The sequence below is a fragment of the Trichomycterus rosablanca genome, chromosome 21 (genome assembly GCF_030014385.1).
Source record: "Trichomycterus rosablanca isolate fTriRos1 chromosome 21, fTriRos1.hap1, whole genome shotgun sequence".
NCBI classification, from domain to species: Eukaryota; Metazoa; Chordata; class Actinopteri; order Siluriformes; family Trichomycteridae; genus Trichomycterus; species Trichomycterus rosablanca.
In genome coordinates, this window is record NC_086008.1 from 9399052 (window position 1) to 9418174 (window position 19123).

The following is a 19123-nucleotide window of genomic DNA, read 5'->3' on the forward strand; positions in this document are numbered from 1 at the left end:
CACTTATAATAATGTGTAAAATGCCTTATTATAATAGCAGTATGTCTGGTAAGTAAATCTGTTATCAAAATATATACCCCTCAGTATTCAGATATGCTTTAAATGTCCCCCAATATACTGATGTAAAATCATAAATAAACATATTCCCCTCATTACCTTTCCGTAACGTTAGAATCCGTCAGTGTAAGCAGAAAGAAATGCTGCTTAATTATGGCTGAACAGTTATGCTAAATATAGGGTATTAACAGTTAGCATTACAAGAATGAACATAGCCTCTTGACTTATTTTTTTTTGGGGATGGGGGGGGGGCACATTTTCAAAATTCAAGAGAAATGATCGTTTGTACCACAAATTCCTGGCCAATAGCAAATTTACAAACCGATCAGATGGTATGAAGGTGGACGCATCATGATATGGGACACGTTTTTGAAGAAAACTTGCAGTGATGTACCAGGGTTTATTAAAAGGGGAGTTGAATTTAAGTAGCACGAAAAGAAAAAAAGTAGTTTCAACAATACAACCCAAAAATAAACCAACAATGTTTCCAAAAAAAGAAAGAAAGTGAAAGTGCTTGCATGACTGTCTCTTGACTTCACAATGATAAAAGTATAAAAGGTTTTGAAATTGCCATCAGAGGGACTATTAGGAAAAATTTGCCCACAATGCTGCAAAAAGCCAAGTATTATACCATAGATACCTTCGAGCTGTCGTTTCTAACAAATGCTTTACTACAAACTTCTAATGATAATCATTTTTGTTTCTGAATACTTTTTCAAAAGCACATTCATCGTGGGAAGATCAAAGGTATGTACAAAGAAAACCTGCACAGCCTGTTTTATAACAGTCTTTGCAAGGCCGTAGCCTTGAACTGAACATTGGGAGGGGCGACCAAATCTATGGGAAGTCAATCCTAAACATTCTTGGCATATCATTAACTAATGGGAGCAAGTGTCAAGTGTCAGAGTGAGAAACGGTGTGTTCTCTTCACTGGCTTCCTGTAGCTGCACGCATTCAGTTTAAAACACTGATGCTCACCTACAAAGCCAAAAATGGACCAGCCCCAAGCTACCTTCGTGGTCTAATCAAACCCCGCTCTGTACCACGCAACCTCCGAGCCTCTAGTCTCGCTCGACTTGATCCTCCACCCAGGACTAGAGGAAGACAAGCATCAAGGCTCTTCTCTGTACTGGCACCCAAGTTGTGGAACGAACTTTCTCTCTGTCCAAACATGAGTCTCTCGCTGTCTTTAAAAAATGATTAAAAACCCACCTTTTTACTAAGCACTTAAGCTGACTTGTACTTACTTACTAACCAGGGTTGCCAACTTTCAGAACTGGAAATAAGGAACACCCTGGGCTGGCGGGTTGGCGGAGGGCATAGGGTGGGGGATGGGATGGCAGGTGTTTACCTGAGCGGGAGCGGGGGGTAGGCGGTTAGGGTTGCACCAATAAAAAATATAACGGGTCTTACACCATCATTGGTAACAATTTTTCTCAATAGTGCAAACAAAATTTTTACATAATCCATCTTCACACTGACATGCAGCCCCGGTTCTGGACTGCGTTGCTTAGGGGGGCAGTGAGAAAATCTGGGGGGGCAATGCCCACCCCAGCGCCCCCATAGCGCCGGCCCTGCTTATGTTACTTTAGTTTTGCCCTAAGTTTTGCGCTCTGCCCACTGCGCTACTCAAACAATGATGTATTAAATAGGTTGTTATGCTGATATGCCTGCGCACACACGGCGTTACTATGACTAAAAGTGAACACTACTTAAAATAATAACCAAACGCTTTCTAATTCCCACGGTAGCAGCAGTTTCCTTCTGTTTCATACACATCGCCCTGTCCCAGTCTAACCTGCAGCATTTCTCTCCCATTGATAAAAATACGGAACAAAGTGCGTCCACTATCAGTTCAATACGGAACGCGACGTTAAGTTTCCAAATAAGGAACGATTCTGTATTTTATGGAACGATTGGCAACTCTATCACTAACGCTCTTTCATTTCTTTAAAAAAAAAAAAAAAAAAAAAAGCACTTTGGTTCTAACAGGTTTTAGCAGATTTGTGTTCTTGGACCGTTGTTTACTTAAACTAGAGTAAGGTCATGTTTACTATGGAAGCACTTCTGTAAGTCGCTCTGGATAAGAGCCTCTGCTAAATGCCGAAAATGTAAATGTAAATGAACAGATTATAACATTACACCAAGCTAGTGAGTGGAATATGTTTATTTATAATTTTTACATCAGTATAATGGAAAGGGGGCATTTGAATCATGGGGGACGCCCCCGTCCATGTATATTGTGATTACTGCTTTGAGTCATTGTGTAGAGTAACAACAATAACCGCCATTTTTCTTCACACCGCTCTGCTGCTGGATGACACAAGAACAGGCGATTCAGAGCGCGCGAACCCGGCGCCTGAGTCCTTTAAATAAAGCCCGCCCCGAAATCAGTCGATCAAATTCTGCATCGTGCTCGCATTCCTCCGACCAATCAGATGTCGCTGAAGGCGGAGTTACGATGGTGGTCCGGGAACACGTCAACCAATCAAAGTGAGATGTTCAGACAAAAGGTTTTACGGGTAGCGGCGCTGGGTGTGAGCGTGTAGGATTATTCATGTTGTGAATGACAGGGTTAAGAGAGACTTTGGAAGATAGCGGTGCGGCCCAAACATAACGGTCTGTTCCTTTACTCCACAAACAATAATGTCCCGCTGTGGAGGGGGGCAGTGCGATGTTATTGTTAAGGTTCCGCTTAATTTAGAAGTCCTGGTTTTTAACTGTAGAGTTCACTGATAATACGACCTAGCTGGAATACCACAACAGTTCAGGACTAATTGATAACTTAATTTCAGAATTTATATTGTACAATGTCTACGACTTGTTACTTTTCAGGCTTCCAGTGTTTAAATGCTCATTTAAAATGTGTGACATCAATTGAAAGAGGTAGATCTGTTTTTAAACGTACGCCCACTGCTTATGAGCATTTCAGCCCTCTCCAGTGAGTCATATTACTCGACTCAGATTATCAGTGTCGACTCCTAAAGGATTCTTTTTTTTCAACGGTATTGCCGGATTGTTTTAAATTTAAACATCTTACTCCATCCCCAAGTAGGCGTAATACTGCACAAAACACGAATATCCAAATAAATGCAAAATAGCAAGACGCTACACTAAAAACTTTAATGTTGTTTATAGGTGTATATTCTGTTCTTGACACATAAGTCTCAGAATGTATTTAAATTGTCCTAAAATGGCTCTTTAACATCAAACGATCTGAAAGAGTCAACGAACCGACTCGTTGGCGAACGAGTCAGCAGTAACACCCACCGCCCCAAACCGAGAGCTCTCGCATGACTGGCTTTATTTGAATGGAGTATAAGGCAGGGTTGTTCAGGTCCTCCCTCGACTGTCTGCATTGCTTTGGCTTAAATAGTCCTGCTGCTGCATCTTAGACACTTTTCTAGCTATTAAAAGGAAAACACTGTTTTTTCCTAGTGTTACTGTAAAAAAGCACGTCGCTTTACTAGATTACCATTCATTCACGCGTGCTTGTAGGAACGAGTCAGTTCGCGCTTGCTGTTGGGTTTTGTAAGGGAAAGAAGTGTTAACGTCTTTGTTGTAAGACGGTACACTCACCTGGTTTGTTAAGTTTATAGACTTTTAAACGAATTATCGCCAAATTGTTTAAAATGACGAGAAGATCGTGTGCCATTTACGCCACCGGGATTGTGAGTGCTCATCTGCTGATATTGGGGATTGCCCTGATGGTAGCGCAAGTCTTCCAAACAATGATACAAGAAAGGATAAAAAAGGTAAAAACCCTTTACTTTTATTGTATTTTTAATACTCTTCAAAATTCTTACAATTACATCTTGTCATTTTGTTTATTTGATTCATTATAAGTCACAAACTGGACAGATTTAAGCACATAACGGTTAAGTGGGTGGTGGTAATTGTAGAGTGCGCATTTATTCCAGTTTAACGGGTAGCAGCATGTACAGTGAAGGTGTTGAAATGATGGAAATGGAATTTAATCAAATGAAATAAAATGCAGCTTGTTTAAAGTAATCAGTTATATTTGCTGATACTTTTAAAGATAAATTAATTAAAAAGTGTCATTAAGTTTAACAAAACTTTTTTCCCCATCAAATGGAATCACAGAAATGAAAATGACAATTTTGTGCTGTAATGGTTATTGTAATTTGCTTTTCATGTTAATTGTAACTATAAAACCTTTTGAGTAAATACGTTTACATTTCATAACCGTTTTAACACACATGTATTTGACTTTTAATGTATTATATTTTACATTTTAATTTAATTTATCAAAATGGTTTGGTTATTTCTACTCCCTACACATCTTGATGATTAATTTGTTTTTTACACAACTTAACCTAAATGGTTAGTTTTGTTAATAGAAATGTAGTGGATAAAAGATATTTGTTTTCTTAAAATAAACACAGGTTTAAAATAATTTCACAACTGGATTTTATAAACTGAAAGCATCTGCAGGGGTTTACTGTAAACACTCGAATATATGCGCAAAGCTTTTTTCTCTTTTAAACCGGTTTAGTTTAGCTGTGTACCGCTTATCAAAGTATGTACTGTTTGGTAAAATTAAATACATTCAGAAGATTAGAGATCCATGTTGATATGTATGTGTTTTCATTCTAGACTATGCTGACAGTATTAAATAAATAACACGATTACCGCAGTACGAGGGTATTCATTAACATTAGCGCTACTACCGCTAATGGTTTTTAGATGCTGTAGAAAAATCGCTTTTTCGAGGCATAAACTCGCGTTTTGTTTACTACACGCTTTCACAACCCTGTCACACAATGTCTCTAGATATTTTGACTCATTTTAGTCGTTAACTCGTGGTATGTGTTAGACGATCCCTACAGAAGCCGGTTGCTCAACATCTGACGTGCAGTGAAGAGATTGAAGCAGATGGATGAATATGTAGTGATCAGTGCACTGCGGACAGTATGTTTATTTGGTTACTTCAGATGTGTTTACGTTTGTTCTTCACGTCAGGTGTTTCCACCCTTTAAAGGGGGTTTATGCCCTCTGAACAGCTGATTTTTCTTTTCTAATAAGCCCCGAGGTGGTGGCTGGTGTTTATGGTGTGGGGGAGGGGTACATGCTCAGGAAAAAGCAAGGGGGTTTCTTGGGAAAATACTTGGAATTCTGTTACTACCCCCAGCTAAGTAATATGGAATTTTAGCTAAATATAGTGAGCACTTCATCCTGAAACGTGTGACAGGGGTGCACAGCACAAGCCCAAAGGAGTCATGAATGGGATGTTTAGGATGACTTGTAATATATTAATAACCTTAGCTATTAATGCTTATTCCAGTAATTGCTTCTGTGTGTGTGTGTGTGTGTGTGTGTTATTTATTTATTCATGTGTTGATAGATACATGTGTGTGTGTGTGTGTGTGTGTTCATGTTTATATGTTTGTGTATGTGAGTAGTACTTTATGTGTAACAAATTCTATTTTTGTTACAGCCAAATTGCCCATCAAAGAGTCCAATTTATATCTGTCCAGTTGTGCAGCTTTATCGTAGCTATCTTTTTACACATATGTATAATGTGCTCTTATGTGTTTCTCACATAAATGTACAGAAAATTCGAATAGTTTGATATCTATGTGGAAAGGTAGTCTAAGTAAAACCTGTTGACAAGCCCTTAGGACCTGCATACTTTTTAAACAGGGCGTGGAAGCTGCACAATGGTTTTAATGTATACAGTCTGGCAGAGATGTAAAGCTTCGTTACAGGATTATTTATCTTATGACTTCCACAAAAATGTAGCCAAACACTTTAAAGCCTGCCTTATATAGCTTGACTGCTTGACTTGTTTAATTATTTAAAATGTTTCCCCTCTGTAAGGAAGTCAGAATAGATTATTTTATTTCAAGCTGCTTCAAGTTTTGTTGGTAAATTCCTAGCAAAAGATAACCTAAAATAGTAATCTACAGCTGATTTCTTAGATAGTAGAAATATCCAAAACATAAAATGTACTTTACCACTGTCAGGGGATCAAGGTTTTGAAAATTTACATACGGAACATGGCTCTCAAGGACATTTAGAGTCCTTGCTTAAAGGTTATCAGTGTTTAGTCTTTCATACGGCACTTTTTCCACCCTATTAAACACTTACAGAGATTGGAAATGAGATTTGTATGTTAAACTTCTCGGAGAGCTTAAAAAGTAGATAAATGTATTCATAATAAACTCAAATATATTCATGATCAGCTCATACAATTGTAAAAACCTATAAAACAAGCTACTAATACACACACACATACTTGTTTTTTTACTTGTACTAAAGCGTGGCTAGATAAATTCTTACTCGCAGATTAGACGTGAAAATTAATTATAAGGACCTAATCAAATATCAGTCCCTTAAAAATGTCTGAAAAAGTCTCTGTAAAGAGCTGTGTGACCAAACCTGACCCAGGTTTTACCACACATGAATGATCAGGTTAAAAAGAGCTTTTTGAAGTACTGCATACTTTTCACTGCCCAGAGAAAGCAAGTACTGAGCTCTTCTAAAAAGGCTTATTTTAATAACATGCAAGTGAGACTTTTCTTCAACTATGAACTGCTTTCATAAATTAAGTGCTTAACTTTCCTTATGTGAACTTTACATTGTACAAAAACAGTGTAATATGAGCAGATGTAGTATTTTAGTTTTATTTATTAGTATTTTTAAAATCTAGGTATTTAGTGCTTTTACATATTTTAAGATGACTTCCTCCCTAAATTAGGAGTATGACTGTCAAATATTTTAGTAGCAAACTTTTTCAGAATTGACTTAATCTGGCTTTAAGTTTTATCTTCCTCCCAAGATACAAGACAGAGCCACTAAATTTGTCACTGAACGCTTGCTAAACATCAGCTTTTTTCCCTAGTTGACCCAGTCTGTCTCTGGTTCTGTTGTTTTCTCAGGTCATTGACATATCACCCAAAAATCATACAGACCCATTGAACTTTAAACTGCATTCTGTAGCTAATATCACCTACCTGTGCAAAACTGTGTAAACTGTCTGCTTTACAGAGAAACCTTGAGTCAGTGTTGCATCAAAACTTTATGCGATCGGGTTGATCGAGTTTCATATGATACAAAGGTTACATTCAAGTTTCTTCAGGGGTGCATCTTTGGCTCTGGAAAGCAATTTTAGGATCAGAAGTGAAAATATCAAAGTGTCAAAACCAGTTCAAGACCTCATAATTAATTGAAAGCACAAAAGAAAACTTAACAGTATAACTGAACATTTAGGATTTTGAAAGCAGCACAGATTATAATGTTAATGTCATTAGGGCTGCATCTCTTCAGAGTAATGCTAAGTGTTCGATAACTGTATGTGGTAGTGACAGGGTATTGCTGTCACAGGTAGTGACCCATGTTTGTGTACATCTGTGTGGGTTTCTCTCAGGTACTTTCCTTACACCTCACTCTAATTCAACCCCCATATGTTGGTAAATGTGTAAAGTTGCTTTTTTATTTCATGAGTCTAAAGTCTAAATTATGGCTTTTGAAGGCGTGTAAATCATAATTTACCAATCTGTATCTTGTTGTAAATAATTTTCTGTGTTTTTACTTCAAAACCTTACTATTCAGCATTTTTTTCTGCCTTCCAGGAGATCACCCTGGCTGAAAACAGTCGAGTATTAGAGGGCTGGATAAACCCTCCACCCCCAGTTTACATGCAGTATTTCTTCTTCAATGTCACCAACCCTGAGGAGTTTAAAGCTGGCAAAGCAAAGCCTCGTGTCACCCAAATGGGTCCTTACACTTACAGGTAATGTTAAACTTGGTACACCTTCACTAAAAGGTGCCCTGTAAGAGTGGCACCAGTCTTTCGTTATTACGCAGTTCCTGCTCAACACAGGAAATTTCAAAGTTGTTTCAAAGCCTAATGGCCTGATGACATGCGGATAAACTCTGGCACACCAAAACAGCAAATTAAATACGGAAGTGGCTTAGATGTAGAAGGAAGTAAGCTGAGGAAAAAAAATTGAGTAGTTCCAGCATTAAGTATAATGTTTGTATTGTTGCTTGGCACTGTAACAATACATTTTTTCACTTCTTTTGTATTTTCAACTAATTTGTATATAGTCCCATGCTATCTGATGAGGGCTGCAGGCAAGCAGACGCCACTTTCAACATGTACAAAGCCCCTGTTTGCATTTTTACACCAGACTTGCAAATTATTTTACTGATTTGTTTCTTGTGTATCTGATCCACCTTGTCTGGTTGCACCACTTTGGGTGTATACCGTAGGAATCACGTTGGGATTCTGCCCACTTTGTAAATTGCTACCACAAAAATCTGAATGCTTAGTTCTCAAACCATTTTTTAAAAATACAAATGATTTATTTTTTTAACAAAAAGGCAGTATATACCATAGCTCACAACCTTTAATAGTGATTTAAAATGTTACTGAAAACATTCATTTAAATTAGTTAGAAAGTGTATACGTCTCTCTAAAAAAATAAAAATCTCTTTTCATGTTTTCAGGGAATACAGGCCACGAGAAAATGTGACATACTTGGAGAATGGCACAAAGGTCTTTGCTACAAATCCGAAGAGTTTTGTATTTCTTCCAGAGATGTCAGTTGGAGACCCTGAGGTGGACATCCTGACTGTCCCTAACATCCCTGTCATTGTGAGTGTTCTGATTTCAAAGTGGCGAAATGATGATGTGCTAGCAAATGATAGTTTATAAGTCCTAAATCTGCATTAAACTTTAGTTTCTCCTATCTCTGTGCAGGCTGTCATGAATGAAATGAAGACCTATTCCTTCTTCGTTCGCCCACTCATCTCTTTATGGATGGATTCTCTGGGTGTTGATCTGTTTATGACACGCACCGTGCATGAGATCTTGTGGGGCTTTAAGGATCCACTAATGAGTAAACTACATAACCTGAAGCCAGAAGTGGATGAGTACTTCGGCCTTATGTACAAGGTATTAATAATAGTACATATTATTTACAATGTTGCAAAGCTATCAACGACTTATTTAGAGGCCAACAGCACAAATTCAAGGAGAATTTTTTTTGTAGAAAAATGGAACTCATGAAGGCGAATTTGTCTTCCACACTGGAGAGCAGAACTTTATGGATTATGGCAAGATTGACACTTGGAATGGAATAAGGTACTTATTGCTTTTTATAACATTTTACGTTAAGTAGTTCATCCTTTTAAAAATGGAATTGACTGACAAATGGCCCAGTCTTAGCATTTTGTCATGTTTTATATGTAAATAGCAAGAGTTCAAAGCAAACAGCACTTATAGTAAAGGTAAATAAACAAATGCATTCTTTTTTTCTAATGCAGAAAGATGGATTGGTGGTCATCGGAGCAGAGTAACATGATCAATGGCACTGATGGCAGTGTGTTCCATACTTTCCTGAACAGAGACGAGCTGCTCTACATCTTTGCTGCTGATCTCTGCAGGTACGTTCCAGCAACCTATGAATAAAAAACAACAATATAGTTTGCTTACTTGCATAATGTTGGGGCTGTTAGCAGATCACAAATAAATACATAATTAGTTTTAACTATTAGTCATGAATATACATTTAGGTAAACTGGTTCCAATGGCCCTTATTACTCTAGGTTCTGTTAACTACGGGCCCAAGTATATTGCTTCTCTTCACTGCTGGTAGTTACTGTACCTGCACCCTGCTATACCTTTTGCTAATTACAAAGTTTTTGCTGTTTCACTGAAGCAGAACATTTATTTTAAAGCTCAGCACATTTTTTTCTGATCAGCTTAGTTGCTGGAAGTGGACTTGAAGCTCTTTCCCTGTTAAAAACTGTCCTAGTGCTGAAAAATGAAAAGACTAAAACCACTTTTTAAAAATTTCTTATTTAAATGCCTAATCTTTTGTATTTTAAACTGACCAAACCATAAACTATGTAATATACGTATATAGGGGTCATTTGACATGTTTACTAAAGAACCATGCAAAACCAAAAAAGACAATCAAGTGGGTTCGAACATAAGGGTAAAGTATTGTTCTCGTATGTTTTCTGTCATGTAGATCTATCCATTTGTCATATGTGAATGATGAAGAGGTCAAAGGAATCCCAGCATACCGCTTTGCTCCTCCTTCTGATGTGCTCGCCGCTCCAGATGAGAATCCTGCCAACGCTGGCTTCTGCGTGCCTGCTGGAGATTGTCTGGGCAAAGGAGTGCTTAAAGTCAGTGTATGCCGCCAAGGTAAGAGCCAGCATTAGCACTTTTACCCAACTGTATTAAGAACCAAGTTAAAATAAAGATGGGAAACTTAACAACTGGTACAACACTTCATAACATCACCTGTTTGTTTCTGTAAAGAACATTATAATTAGTAAAAAAAAATGAAACAAAGCAGATGTTACCCAGTTAACCTTTTGGCAAAGTGTATGTAGCTTATATTAAATATACCATTTATAAAGTATTAACATCTACAAATCGATGCTTTATACTTATATTATAAGTTTTTAAATAAATACATTAATTTCCTGGCAAGGTTTTTTTTCTTTTAATTTGCCTTTATGCAAATTAGGTTCCTGTAAATTAATAATAACATAAAACTGTGTAGTTTTCCCAGGTCATTAAAACAACTTAATATCTTTTTTGTATTTAGTATAACTGCCCTGCTAACTCACCTCTGCCTGTTTGCTCTGGTCTGCACTGTGACACAAATCAGAGTTACAGTACACATACGTTTAATGAGTAACTCTGCTTCAAAATCAGCCACATCTGGATTACGTACTAATAGCAGCTCGATTGGGACATAGGCATGCAATTCTCTTTATGGCTTCCTCCATAAATCACTGCCCTGATAGCTGGATTTGCTGATGGTGAACTTGTGTGTATCATGTGAATGTACTTTAGATGACTCAGACTTTTAAGCGCATGCAGTTTATTGGAAAGACAGGCTTTAAACAAGGGTGTTAATAGGGAAGTGGAATAGTGGCTTTGCTTAACTTGCAGAAACATTTGGCTGCTGGTTTTGACCGGTTAGGCATTTTATAGGCCACGGTCAGACTATCATAGACAGCAAACAAAAAGTGGAATTTTGTTCCTAGGGCATGGACGTTTACCAGATTTGTCCTGTTGTAACCCTGAGGTTTGCTCTGACTTGGGGTAAAAGTTATGTTTGTTTAGCTTGTAGAATGAGCATACAAAAGGGCAACACAGAAATAATCAAACCAGCTGTAGAAGTGTTACACTTTAAAATTTTTATGGCATATGATAGCAGGAAAATATTAAAATGATGAATTGAAAACACCACACTGCTGTTTTTGAAAATATTACTGAATAACTACTCAGTTATTTACTCAGACCATGTGACCATTTTTCAGTTAATCTGACAGCACTAAAGTCAACATCCCACTTTTGTTTTGGTGAATGATTTAACAGGTTCTTATTACTTTTTCTGTTTTTATTTTTACAGGAGCACCTATTGTTGTGTCTTTCCCACATTTCTACCAAGCTCAAAGACAGTATATTGATGCCATTGATGGGATGAATCCCAACAAAGAAGAGCATGAGACCTATCTTGACATTAACCCAGTAAGTGTATATTAATATAGACATATATTGCTTGGTTACTTTATTCACCTGTTAGTTGTCACATTTGAAAATGTTGCTCTTATAAAAACTTCTGTGTATATATAAATAATTTTGTTTATTTATTACAGACTAGTGGAGTCCCTATTCGTGCGTGTAAAAGAGCGCAGCTTAACATTATAATGAAGAGAGTACCTGGCTTCCCGTAAGTATCGACGTCCTACTTCAGATTTCAACAGCGCTCAGCAATGATTTTATTGTTTAAAGAAAACACAAATAATGGAAATTCAGATCGTAATGTTTTAATTATTTTCTTTTTTTTATTATAGCATAACGAAATTCCTGAATGAAACCATTTTCCCTATTATGTTTGTCAACGAGGTACTACAAGTTTTCTTTTTTCCTACATCTATGTCTATATAAACTGGCACATAGCAAAGCCTGTAGAGTTTTTTTGTTAAATGGTTTCTAATCCCTTATTGTCCAGACTGCAACCATTGACGATCATTCAGCCTCACAGATGAAAACTCTGCTCCGTATCATAACGATAGTGTCCAACTTCCCTGTGATCATCATGGCTATGGGTGCCATATTACTGCTTGTCTTTATCCTCCTGTTGTGCAGGAATCGTCAAAGAAAGGTAAGATATTCTTTTATAGATTTTTATCTTCATTTGTCAATGGTTAACCACATACCAAGGGCTACAGTTACCCAATGTCCCATTACAGTATAAAACACATCACATAGTGAAATAAATAGTGAGGCTCACTAAATATGCTAATGTGAACTAATAAAGATGCAGTCAGAAAATTAAAGCTCTTTCTGACAATATTAGTGTTGTTATTATGAGCAAACTAAAACAGGACTGCTGCTATTATGCTAGGACATCAGAGTAGTTATCTACTCTGCTACTTAGCTGCTCATTGTGTAAGAAGAAGAATATTTATCATCTAAATCAAAGCTAGACTAGCCAGTCAGAGAATGCATATAGCACAGGGCAGTTGCTGTTTTCCCCCAAAAGTGTTTAGCTGGCTTGCATAGGTAACATTAAAAATGGCTGGCTACGCATGTCTCAGATCAGGCTAAAAAAAGAGAGAAAAATCCTGATGGGTGGAAAATTGCAATTACCAATTTGAAGGGGAAAATGGTTAGAATTTTACAAATCTGCTAGTGCTTTGAGTTTCCCTTTTTGTCGCACAAAAGTAAGTTCAGGCTCGAGCACACTTCCTGGAAAAAACATGTTGGGTAGCTTCTGTTTTGGTTACTGTTGCATGTAAATAAAAAGATAACTGTCACTTTCTGGCAGTGGCAACAGGAAGGCAACAGGAAGGGTGACGTGTAGATAGTAAGGTCTCTTACTCATTTTGTGTAGAAAATATGGTAGTACGTACGTGATCTAATTACTATCAGGGCCAAATTTATGTGTGTAACATTTTTGAAGATGTCCTGACTTGTTTTAACTGACTATAATTAGCCACTTAACTTAATAACTACCAAAAGTATTAAGAGATTACCTCAAAACTGAAAGAATTTGCTTATGGAAATCCCAGTGATGCACATACATTGATCTTGTGGTTAGTTAATACGGTTCTAATGTTTTCCTCAAGTTCCTTTACACCTGCATGAAGGTCCAGGTGCATGAAGCTAACTGTTAATGCATGTTTTATTAAACTAATCTATTTACTCTGTTTATTTTTATTATCCTGCTGTTTTGCACTGGTTATAGTATGTAGTATGGTTAAATATTTAGTAAGAAATACTTTATTTTATTTTGTTTATTTTTTAAACAGATTATATGTGAAGAAAAGTTCAAAAGTTTGGACACAGCAGTTAAAATCCATATAGCACTTAAAACTGAGTATGTCCTCTACATGAAACAAATAAATTAATGTTAAGAGATTTGATCCATGCTTACTCTTAGTTCTTATTTTGTGGTCATACAGATCCGTTTTCTGTATTTTTGTAGTGACCGAGGGCATGTCAATCCACTGCTTTACCAAAAAAGATAAAGTTTATAACAATTTCCAAACGGTCACAGCATGAAATAACTTTCCATACTGATACTGTGCCAAGTATTTTGGCAAGTATCATCTCTAATACAGATGCATGATGTATTTTTTATTATTGCTGAATACAGTACAAAAGTGTATTTTGCATAATGCTCTGATGTTTTCATTTTTAATAACACTTCCCTCCCTTTTTTTTGTTCCTGTTCAGAATGAAGTAAAACGTATTGATTTTACCGAAGCTTTTCATTCTTTTGCTGTAAGTCAATATTTACCCCCTTTTCATTTCATTTGCATAACTATTGGCTTATGATTTATAATTTAATGCTTATTTCATAATTTTACCCTGCGATTATGTTGAAGTGCTTTCTTCTGATTCGTTTTATACAGTAACACACATTTGTTAATGCAAATCATGATTTGCTGATCTTGCATGGTTAAGTTGTTCTGTATACTCTTGCTGTTTATAATCACACCTCTTTTACACCTGGTCAACCTATCTGGCTAAAAGTACAGTGTATATTACTGATGCTGTAAATGCATATAAACAATACATGATTTATTCAGTTCATGTATTTTAGCAACTCCTAACATAGGTGTATACAATCAGTTGTCCATATTAAAATTATATATGTTTATCTTTTAATTATATAATATCCTGTGGAATCAGAAAGGCCCTTACTGGTTATAGCATGACTGTGCACAATGTAAGGTCATACATAACATGGTTTGATACATTTGGAGGAGGAACTCCACCAGCTTTGAAATTTATTATTAATGATTATTTTTGTTCTGCATTTTGCATTATTGAATTGCTATTAATATTGTTAATTTATCAAATTTTACCAGCATTAAATTGGATTTAAAATAGAACTATATAAATTAGTAAAACACCTAGGTGTAAACAGGGGCTTAAATTCCTATTATAGAGTTTTGGTGTGTACTGTATAATTGTATTTGTCTACTTTGTCTTTATAAAGTGCCTAAACTCAAGCCTGTGTGCCCTCACAGACAAAAGATGACACCGCCTACACTCCAGTCAGCAGCAAATCAGACGAGTCACCTGAAGCACACAGCAACCAGCCTATGAAGAATGGCTCATACATCGCCATGTCGCCAGTGGAAGCTCAGAAGTGTTGATGAAAATCAATGTGTGGGAACCCGCCGAGGGGGATCCACCTATGTGACTCTTTCCTCTACTCACCTTTTTTCACTGTGCAACACGTTTAGAGGTGGTCAGCTGCTAGAAACCACAGTCAGCCAACACGCCACTCGTTTTGTGGCCGTTGAAAAACTTCCTCTCTCCTGCTGACTCTTTCGCTGTCTGAACATGGCCTTCTCTACCTGCCATATTTTTAACACGCAAAAATAATGTCTGACTCAAAACACAGTGCTGTTTTGCAGTCATTTCTTCTGCTGTTGACTAGACATAGTGAACTGAAACCACCTGCTAGCCTTTTTGGATGGCCATGCCCATGCATGCTCCTCTAACAAAGGGCTGAAACAATGAAAACATGTATATCCAGGCTGCTTTCCTATGGCAAGCAGGAGCCACCTTAAACACCAGTGTTTGCGCAATGGCCAACGTTCTTAAAGTGTATGAATGAATTGCCACACTACTGTAATGTCGCCTGTTTCAGATTTTCCTTACCGCCATATCTTACCATTTCAAAGAACGAGGCGAATTTGCCTTCATGAGTATTTCAAAAGATAAGCGGAAGTCCAGTGCGGTCGTGGGTATGAATGGTGTTGTGTTATGTGCATTGTGCGTGGGCTTGGTTTTGTATTTGTATGGAAGGGGTAAGGCAAGCATGTCCATGCTTGTATATCACTTAATCAAACTGCTGTGAATTGTTTGTGAAGGGCTGTGCTTTCTGACGCAGTAGCATGACTAGAATCAGTCACTAGATTTCAAAGTCCTTAACATTTTGCCCTGTCCTAACTTGCTAAGTGCCATTAGGTGATGGAATCAGGCATCAGTGGCTGTGTTTAAAATGGCATGCTGCATATTGCATTAATACTGCATAAAGCCTATAGTATGCTGAAATTATTACACAAGGGTGGTGCTGGTGGTGGATCGGGGGTGTTAATGATGAAGTTAGGGATTACCTGCCTTTGATAATTAGTTTAAGGCAGAATGTAGATTAAGGGTAAGAAAAAATAAGAGCAAATGGATTTTCACTGTAGGTAAACTGGCTATTTAAAATTTCATCCTAGATGTGAGTAATATCGGTTATTGGGTTATTGAGAAGTTATGTGATGGGTTAACACCTTTACCAAGGTGCTTATTTGACCTTGAACTTACAGTTGCGGAATATACTCCCAAACCGCTATAACCCTAATCAGGGTAAACCAGTTACTTAACCTGACCTGATAGGAACATACATAGATAAATAAACACACCTACTATGTGGTTAAACATATATGAAGTAAGCAGTTAATCTCCTGGCTTAACGTAAAGTTATTTGTGGATGACATCCGTAGCCACATATGATTGAAGTATATGAATGAATTAACGTTCTACACGGTGATCTGTCTACATGATTGGTAAATGCATTACCTCTGGAAGAATACTGCTAAATTAAGCATACTAGAACAGCCCATGTTTTCACATGCTGCCTTTGGGTGGGATTTATGAACAGTATGCATATGTCTTTTGAACATACAGCTACGTCCTTATCCAGCCTGGTTTAGAGGATCTTAAACTTGAGATGAATTTACATAATGCACAAGTGAAAAGTAAACCTGCTTTTTGTCTTACACATACCTGAGAAAGAGCTCTGGAGTGTCGTAATATCAGACTTTTTTTGTTGCGCAAGTGAGTCTTGTATGTAGTCAAAACATCTTCACCCAGACTTGTGCCACGTTAAGGTATTTTGTCTCAGACTCTGAAAAAGCACAATAACAACCTTTTTACCTTGAGCATTTTACAACTGCTTATAAGGCTAAGAACATCAGGAAAGGCGTGCTGCACATCTTTACGGCAGTGGGATTGAATTATGAATAACTTAGCCTTGATGTACCTGGCACTTAAATCGCTGTTTTTCCCTCAGTTTACTGCTTCCTGTCCTTCCTTCATGTTCAAAGCATTTAGTTGAAAAAAATCTGAAGTAGGCATAAAAAAGGCCATAAAATCTATGTAAAAACTATGTGCACTTTTCATAAAAGTCCTGCACATTTTATTTCAATGCAACAGTCCTGACTTGGATTTCACAACCGTGCCCTGATGCCTTTTTGTAGTCATGTTTTGAGTTCGGTGTTTATTTGTGTTACATTTTTTCTAACCATTGGTATCAGAAGGATTCCTTAATTCCAGCACCGAATGGCGATTATAACTGCTTTACCCCCCTGAAACATGAAAATCCTGGAACCTTGCAAGACTTTGGTCTGGAATTGAGGAAGCCTGTCATGCAGTGTTGTATTATTTTTGAGACCATGCTCATTTCTTAAATGTTTGCACATTGTGTTTGTGGCACTTTTCAGGACCATACCATTTCATGCCAAACATGTGATGCCACCACTAATGACTTATGCATTAACAATAAGCTAAAATGGTTTACTCACTTTGCTGTTACTCTTAACTTTCGTCGTCTCCACTGATTATTGTTGTGGCAAAATGTTTGTAGCCAGTGTGTGTTTTAGTCTTAAATTCAAGATTTGATGGCAACTCAGAACTGGAGAATTTGTGTGCATACCAAGTATACAGAGTATCAAAGTGAAGTGTGAAAGAAGCAACTGGAATATTTTTGTAACTGTACCATTAAACCTTTAGCTAGCCTTGGCTAGATGGTTTTCTTAACTATTTCTAGCTTGGCTTGCTTGTAGTCAGCATTACAAACTATGTAAAATACACAAATTTGCCAATTATTGCCTTTGTTAATACATACAGAAGGCTATTGTCATACCTGCTGGTCCACATTAGTGGAACTTTTTACTTGTCCTGACTTGAATTTTTGAAGCTTTTAAACCTGAGCCATTTTTTGAAACGTAACATTTAAACCCAGATATTTTTTTTGGTTCAATTCAATGTACACTCAACCAAAGATAACCTTATAGATTGAGTTGCCCCATTTGTTTACTTTCACAGATACAGCTCTAGTGCCATCGATTTTTCTCATTCTCATTTACAGCCATGTTACAGCTCATGAACTTTATCCACAAGGGCAAAAGGCAAAAAGTGGTAAAAATTCAAGTATTTTCCAGAACTCTGCTGGAGTTTTCCAAAGTGTTTAACAAATGTTGTTACAACAAATTAGGAACACAGTATTCTGTTTTGACACAGCAATACATTCTGTAAAGAATTTTCTATGGAGATCTGCATTATCTACATATTTATGTAGCCATATGTATAACTGTATGTATGTACATTATCTAAAATTGTAAAATATTAGTTCTTTCATTTCTGTTCTGTATTTGATACTAATTTTCTAATCTAAAAGAAAAAAGCTGATTTTTTTCTTTCCTCCAGACAGATTTCTTACTTGTTCTGAGTGTGTTGTCCCACAGTTGATGTTGAACAGTGTGTGTATGGTTTGTAAGTTTAGTGGCAGTATTTAAGAAAGTTTGTGATGGCGTGTGTAAAACCTCCAGTGCCACAAGTTCTTTAGAAGCCGCCGCACTGTTTTACTAATGTGGCGCATCAGGAAGGCTGATTATCTTTGATTTTGGTTGAAAGACTTTGACTTGGTGCTACATCAGGCACAAAAAGTTTCTACAGCAAACCTTTTTACCTTAGATGAATGATGCCCTCCTTCAGGGATGAGACTCTAGTGCCATATCATCCTGGGTCACTCAGTTTAGGAAACGTTGTAGCAGTTTGTGTCCCTTTTTGCATTTCAGTAAAGCTTCACCATGATTGGGATGGTTTAGATCATTTTATGTTCACCTCAGAGGCTTGTTGAATTTTTGCTGCTGAAAATGACAATCCCCACATTGTTAGGTGCAACATCTCTTTAAATTTGATAACCTGATTTTGTTCTAAGAATTTACACTGCACAAATGTTTCTGCAATACTTTTTTGTAAACATTTTTAGTGTTCTTTGCAAAAAAATAAAGTTTACTGCAAAATGTGTGGTATGTGATTTTTTTTCTTAAGGTATTAATCTTAGTCAAAATATTGCAGATAGTTCAAAATATCAGCTTAAACTGCACACATTTAAATTTTATATACACAAAACCCTAAATCAGAAGTTGGGACGGTATGGAAAATGTAAATAACATAAAAATGCAGTGTTTCTTACTTTACTTTGACTTTTATTTATTTGCTTACGAAAGCTTGACTTAAATCTTGGCACCTTAGACATGTCCATCTGACATTTCAGCATGGTTATTACTTTAATATATATGATCATATTTAGAGTAATTTCTTTCATTGAAGAACATATTTGTGGAACACTGTACAACATATGTAGGCTTTTATGTACTTTTATGTGTTAAACTAATATTTAACTGCTAATACTTAAGCTTGCAAATTTTAGGCAACCTTGCCTTGCTTTAATAATAGAGAAAATATTGAGGAGAAACTATAGTTTAAGAGAAG

The 19123-nt window shown here is 36.8% G+C and overlaps 1 protein-coding gene across 2 annotated transcripts; it reads left to right on the top strand.

Annotated features, from left to right (window-relative positions):
• The first annotated feature begins 3599 nt into the window (after window positions 1–3599).
• scarb2a (scavenger receptor class B, member 2a) lies at window positions 3600–18654 on the top strand. 2 transcript variants are annotated; one of them, XM_063017616.1, is made up of 13 exons: window positions 3600–3812; window positions 7653–7813; window positions 8533–8680; window positions 8786–8980; window positions 9078–9169; window positions 9352–9471; window positions 10062–10240; window positions 11463–11581; window positions 11710–11783; window positions 11908–11959; window positions 12066–12218; window positions 13796–13843; window positions 14596–18654. In XM_063017616.1, the coding sequence occupies exons 1-13, from the start codon at window positions 3690–3692 to the stop codon at window positions 14722–14724; spliced, it is 1593 nt and encodes a 530-aa protein (XP_062873686.1). In that variant the 5' UTR covers window positions 3600–3689; the 3' UTR covers window positions 14725–18654. The 2 variants fall into 2 exon arrangements, with proteins under 2 accessions (XP_062873686.1, XP_062873687.1); XM_063017617.1 differs by lacking the exon at window positions 13796–13843.
• The last annotated feature ends 469 nt before the right edge of the window (window positions 18655–19123 follow it).

Bases quoted from the DNA above. Each gene is read 5' to 3' on its own strand.
- scarb2a (XM_063017616.1), top strand. From the start codon at position 3,690: ATGACGAGAAGATCGTGTGCCATTTACGCCACCGGGATTGTGAGTGCT. The intron at 8,681-8,785 runs GTGAGTGTTCTG...ATCTCTGTGCAG, and splicing joins TCCCTAACATCCCTGTCATT to GCTGTCATGAATGAAATGAA. The intron at 9,472-10,061 runs GTACGTTCCAGC...TCTGTCATGTAG, and splicing joins TTTGCTGCTGATCTCTGCAG to ATCTATCCATTTGTCATATG.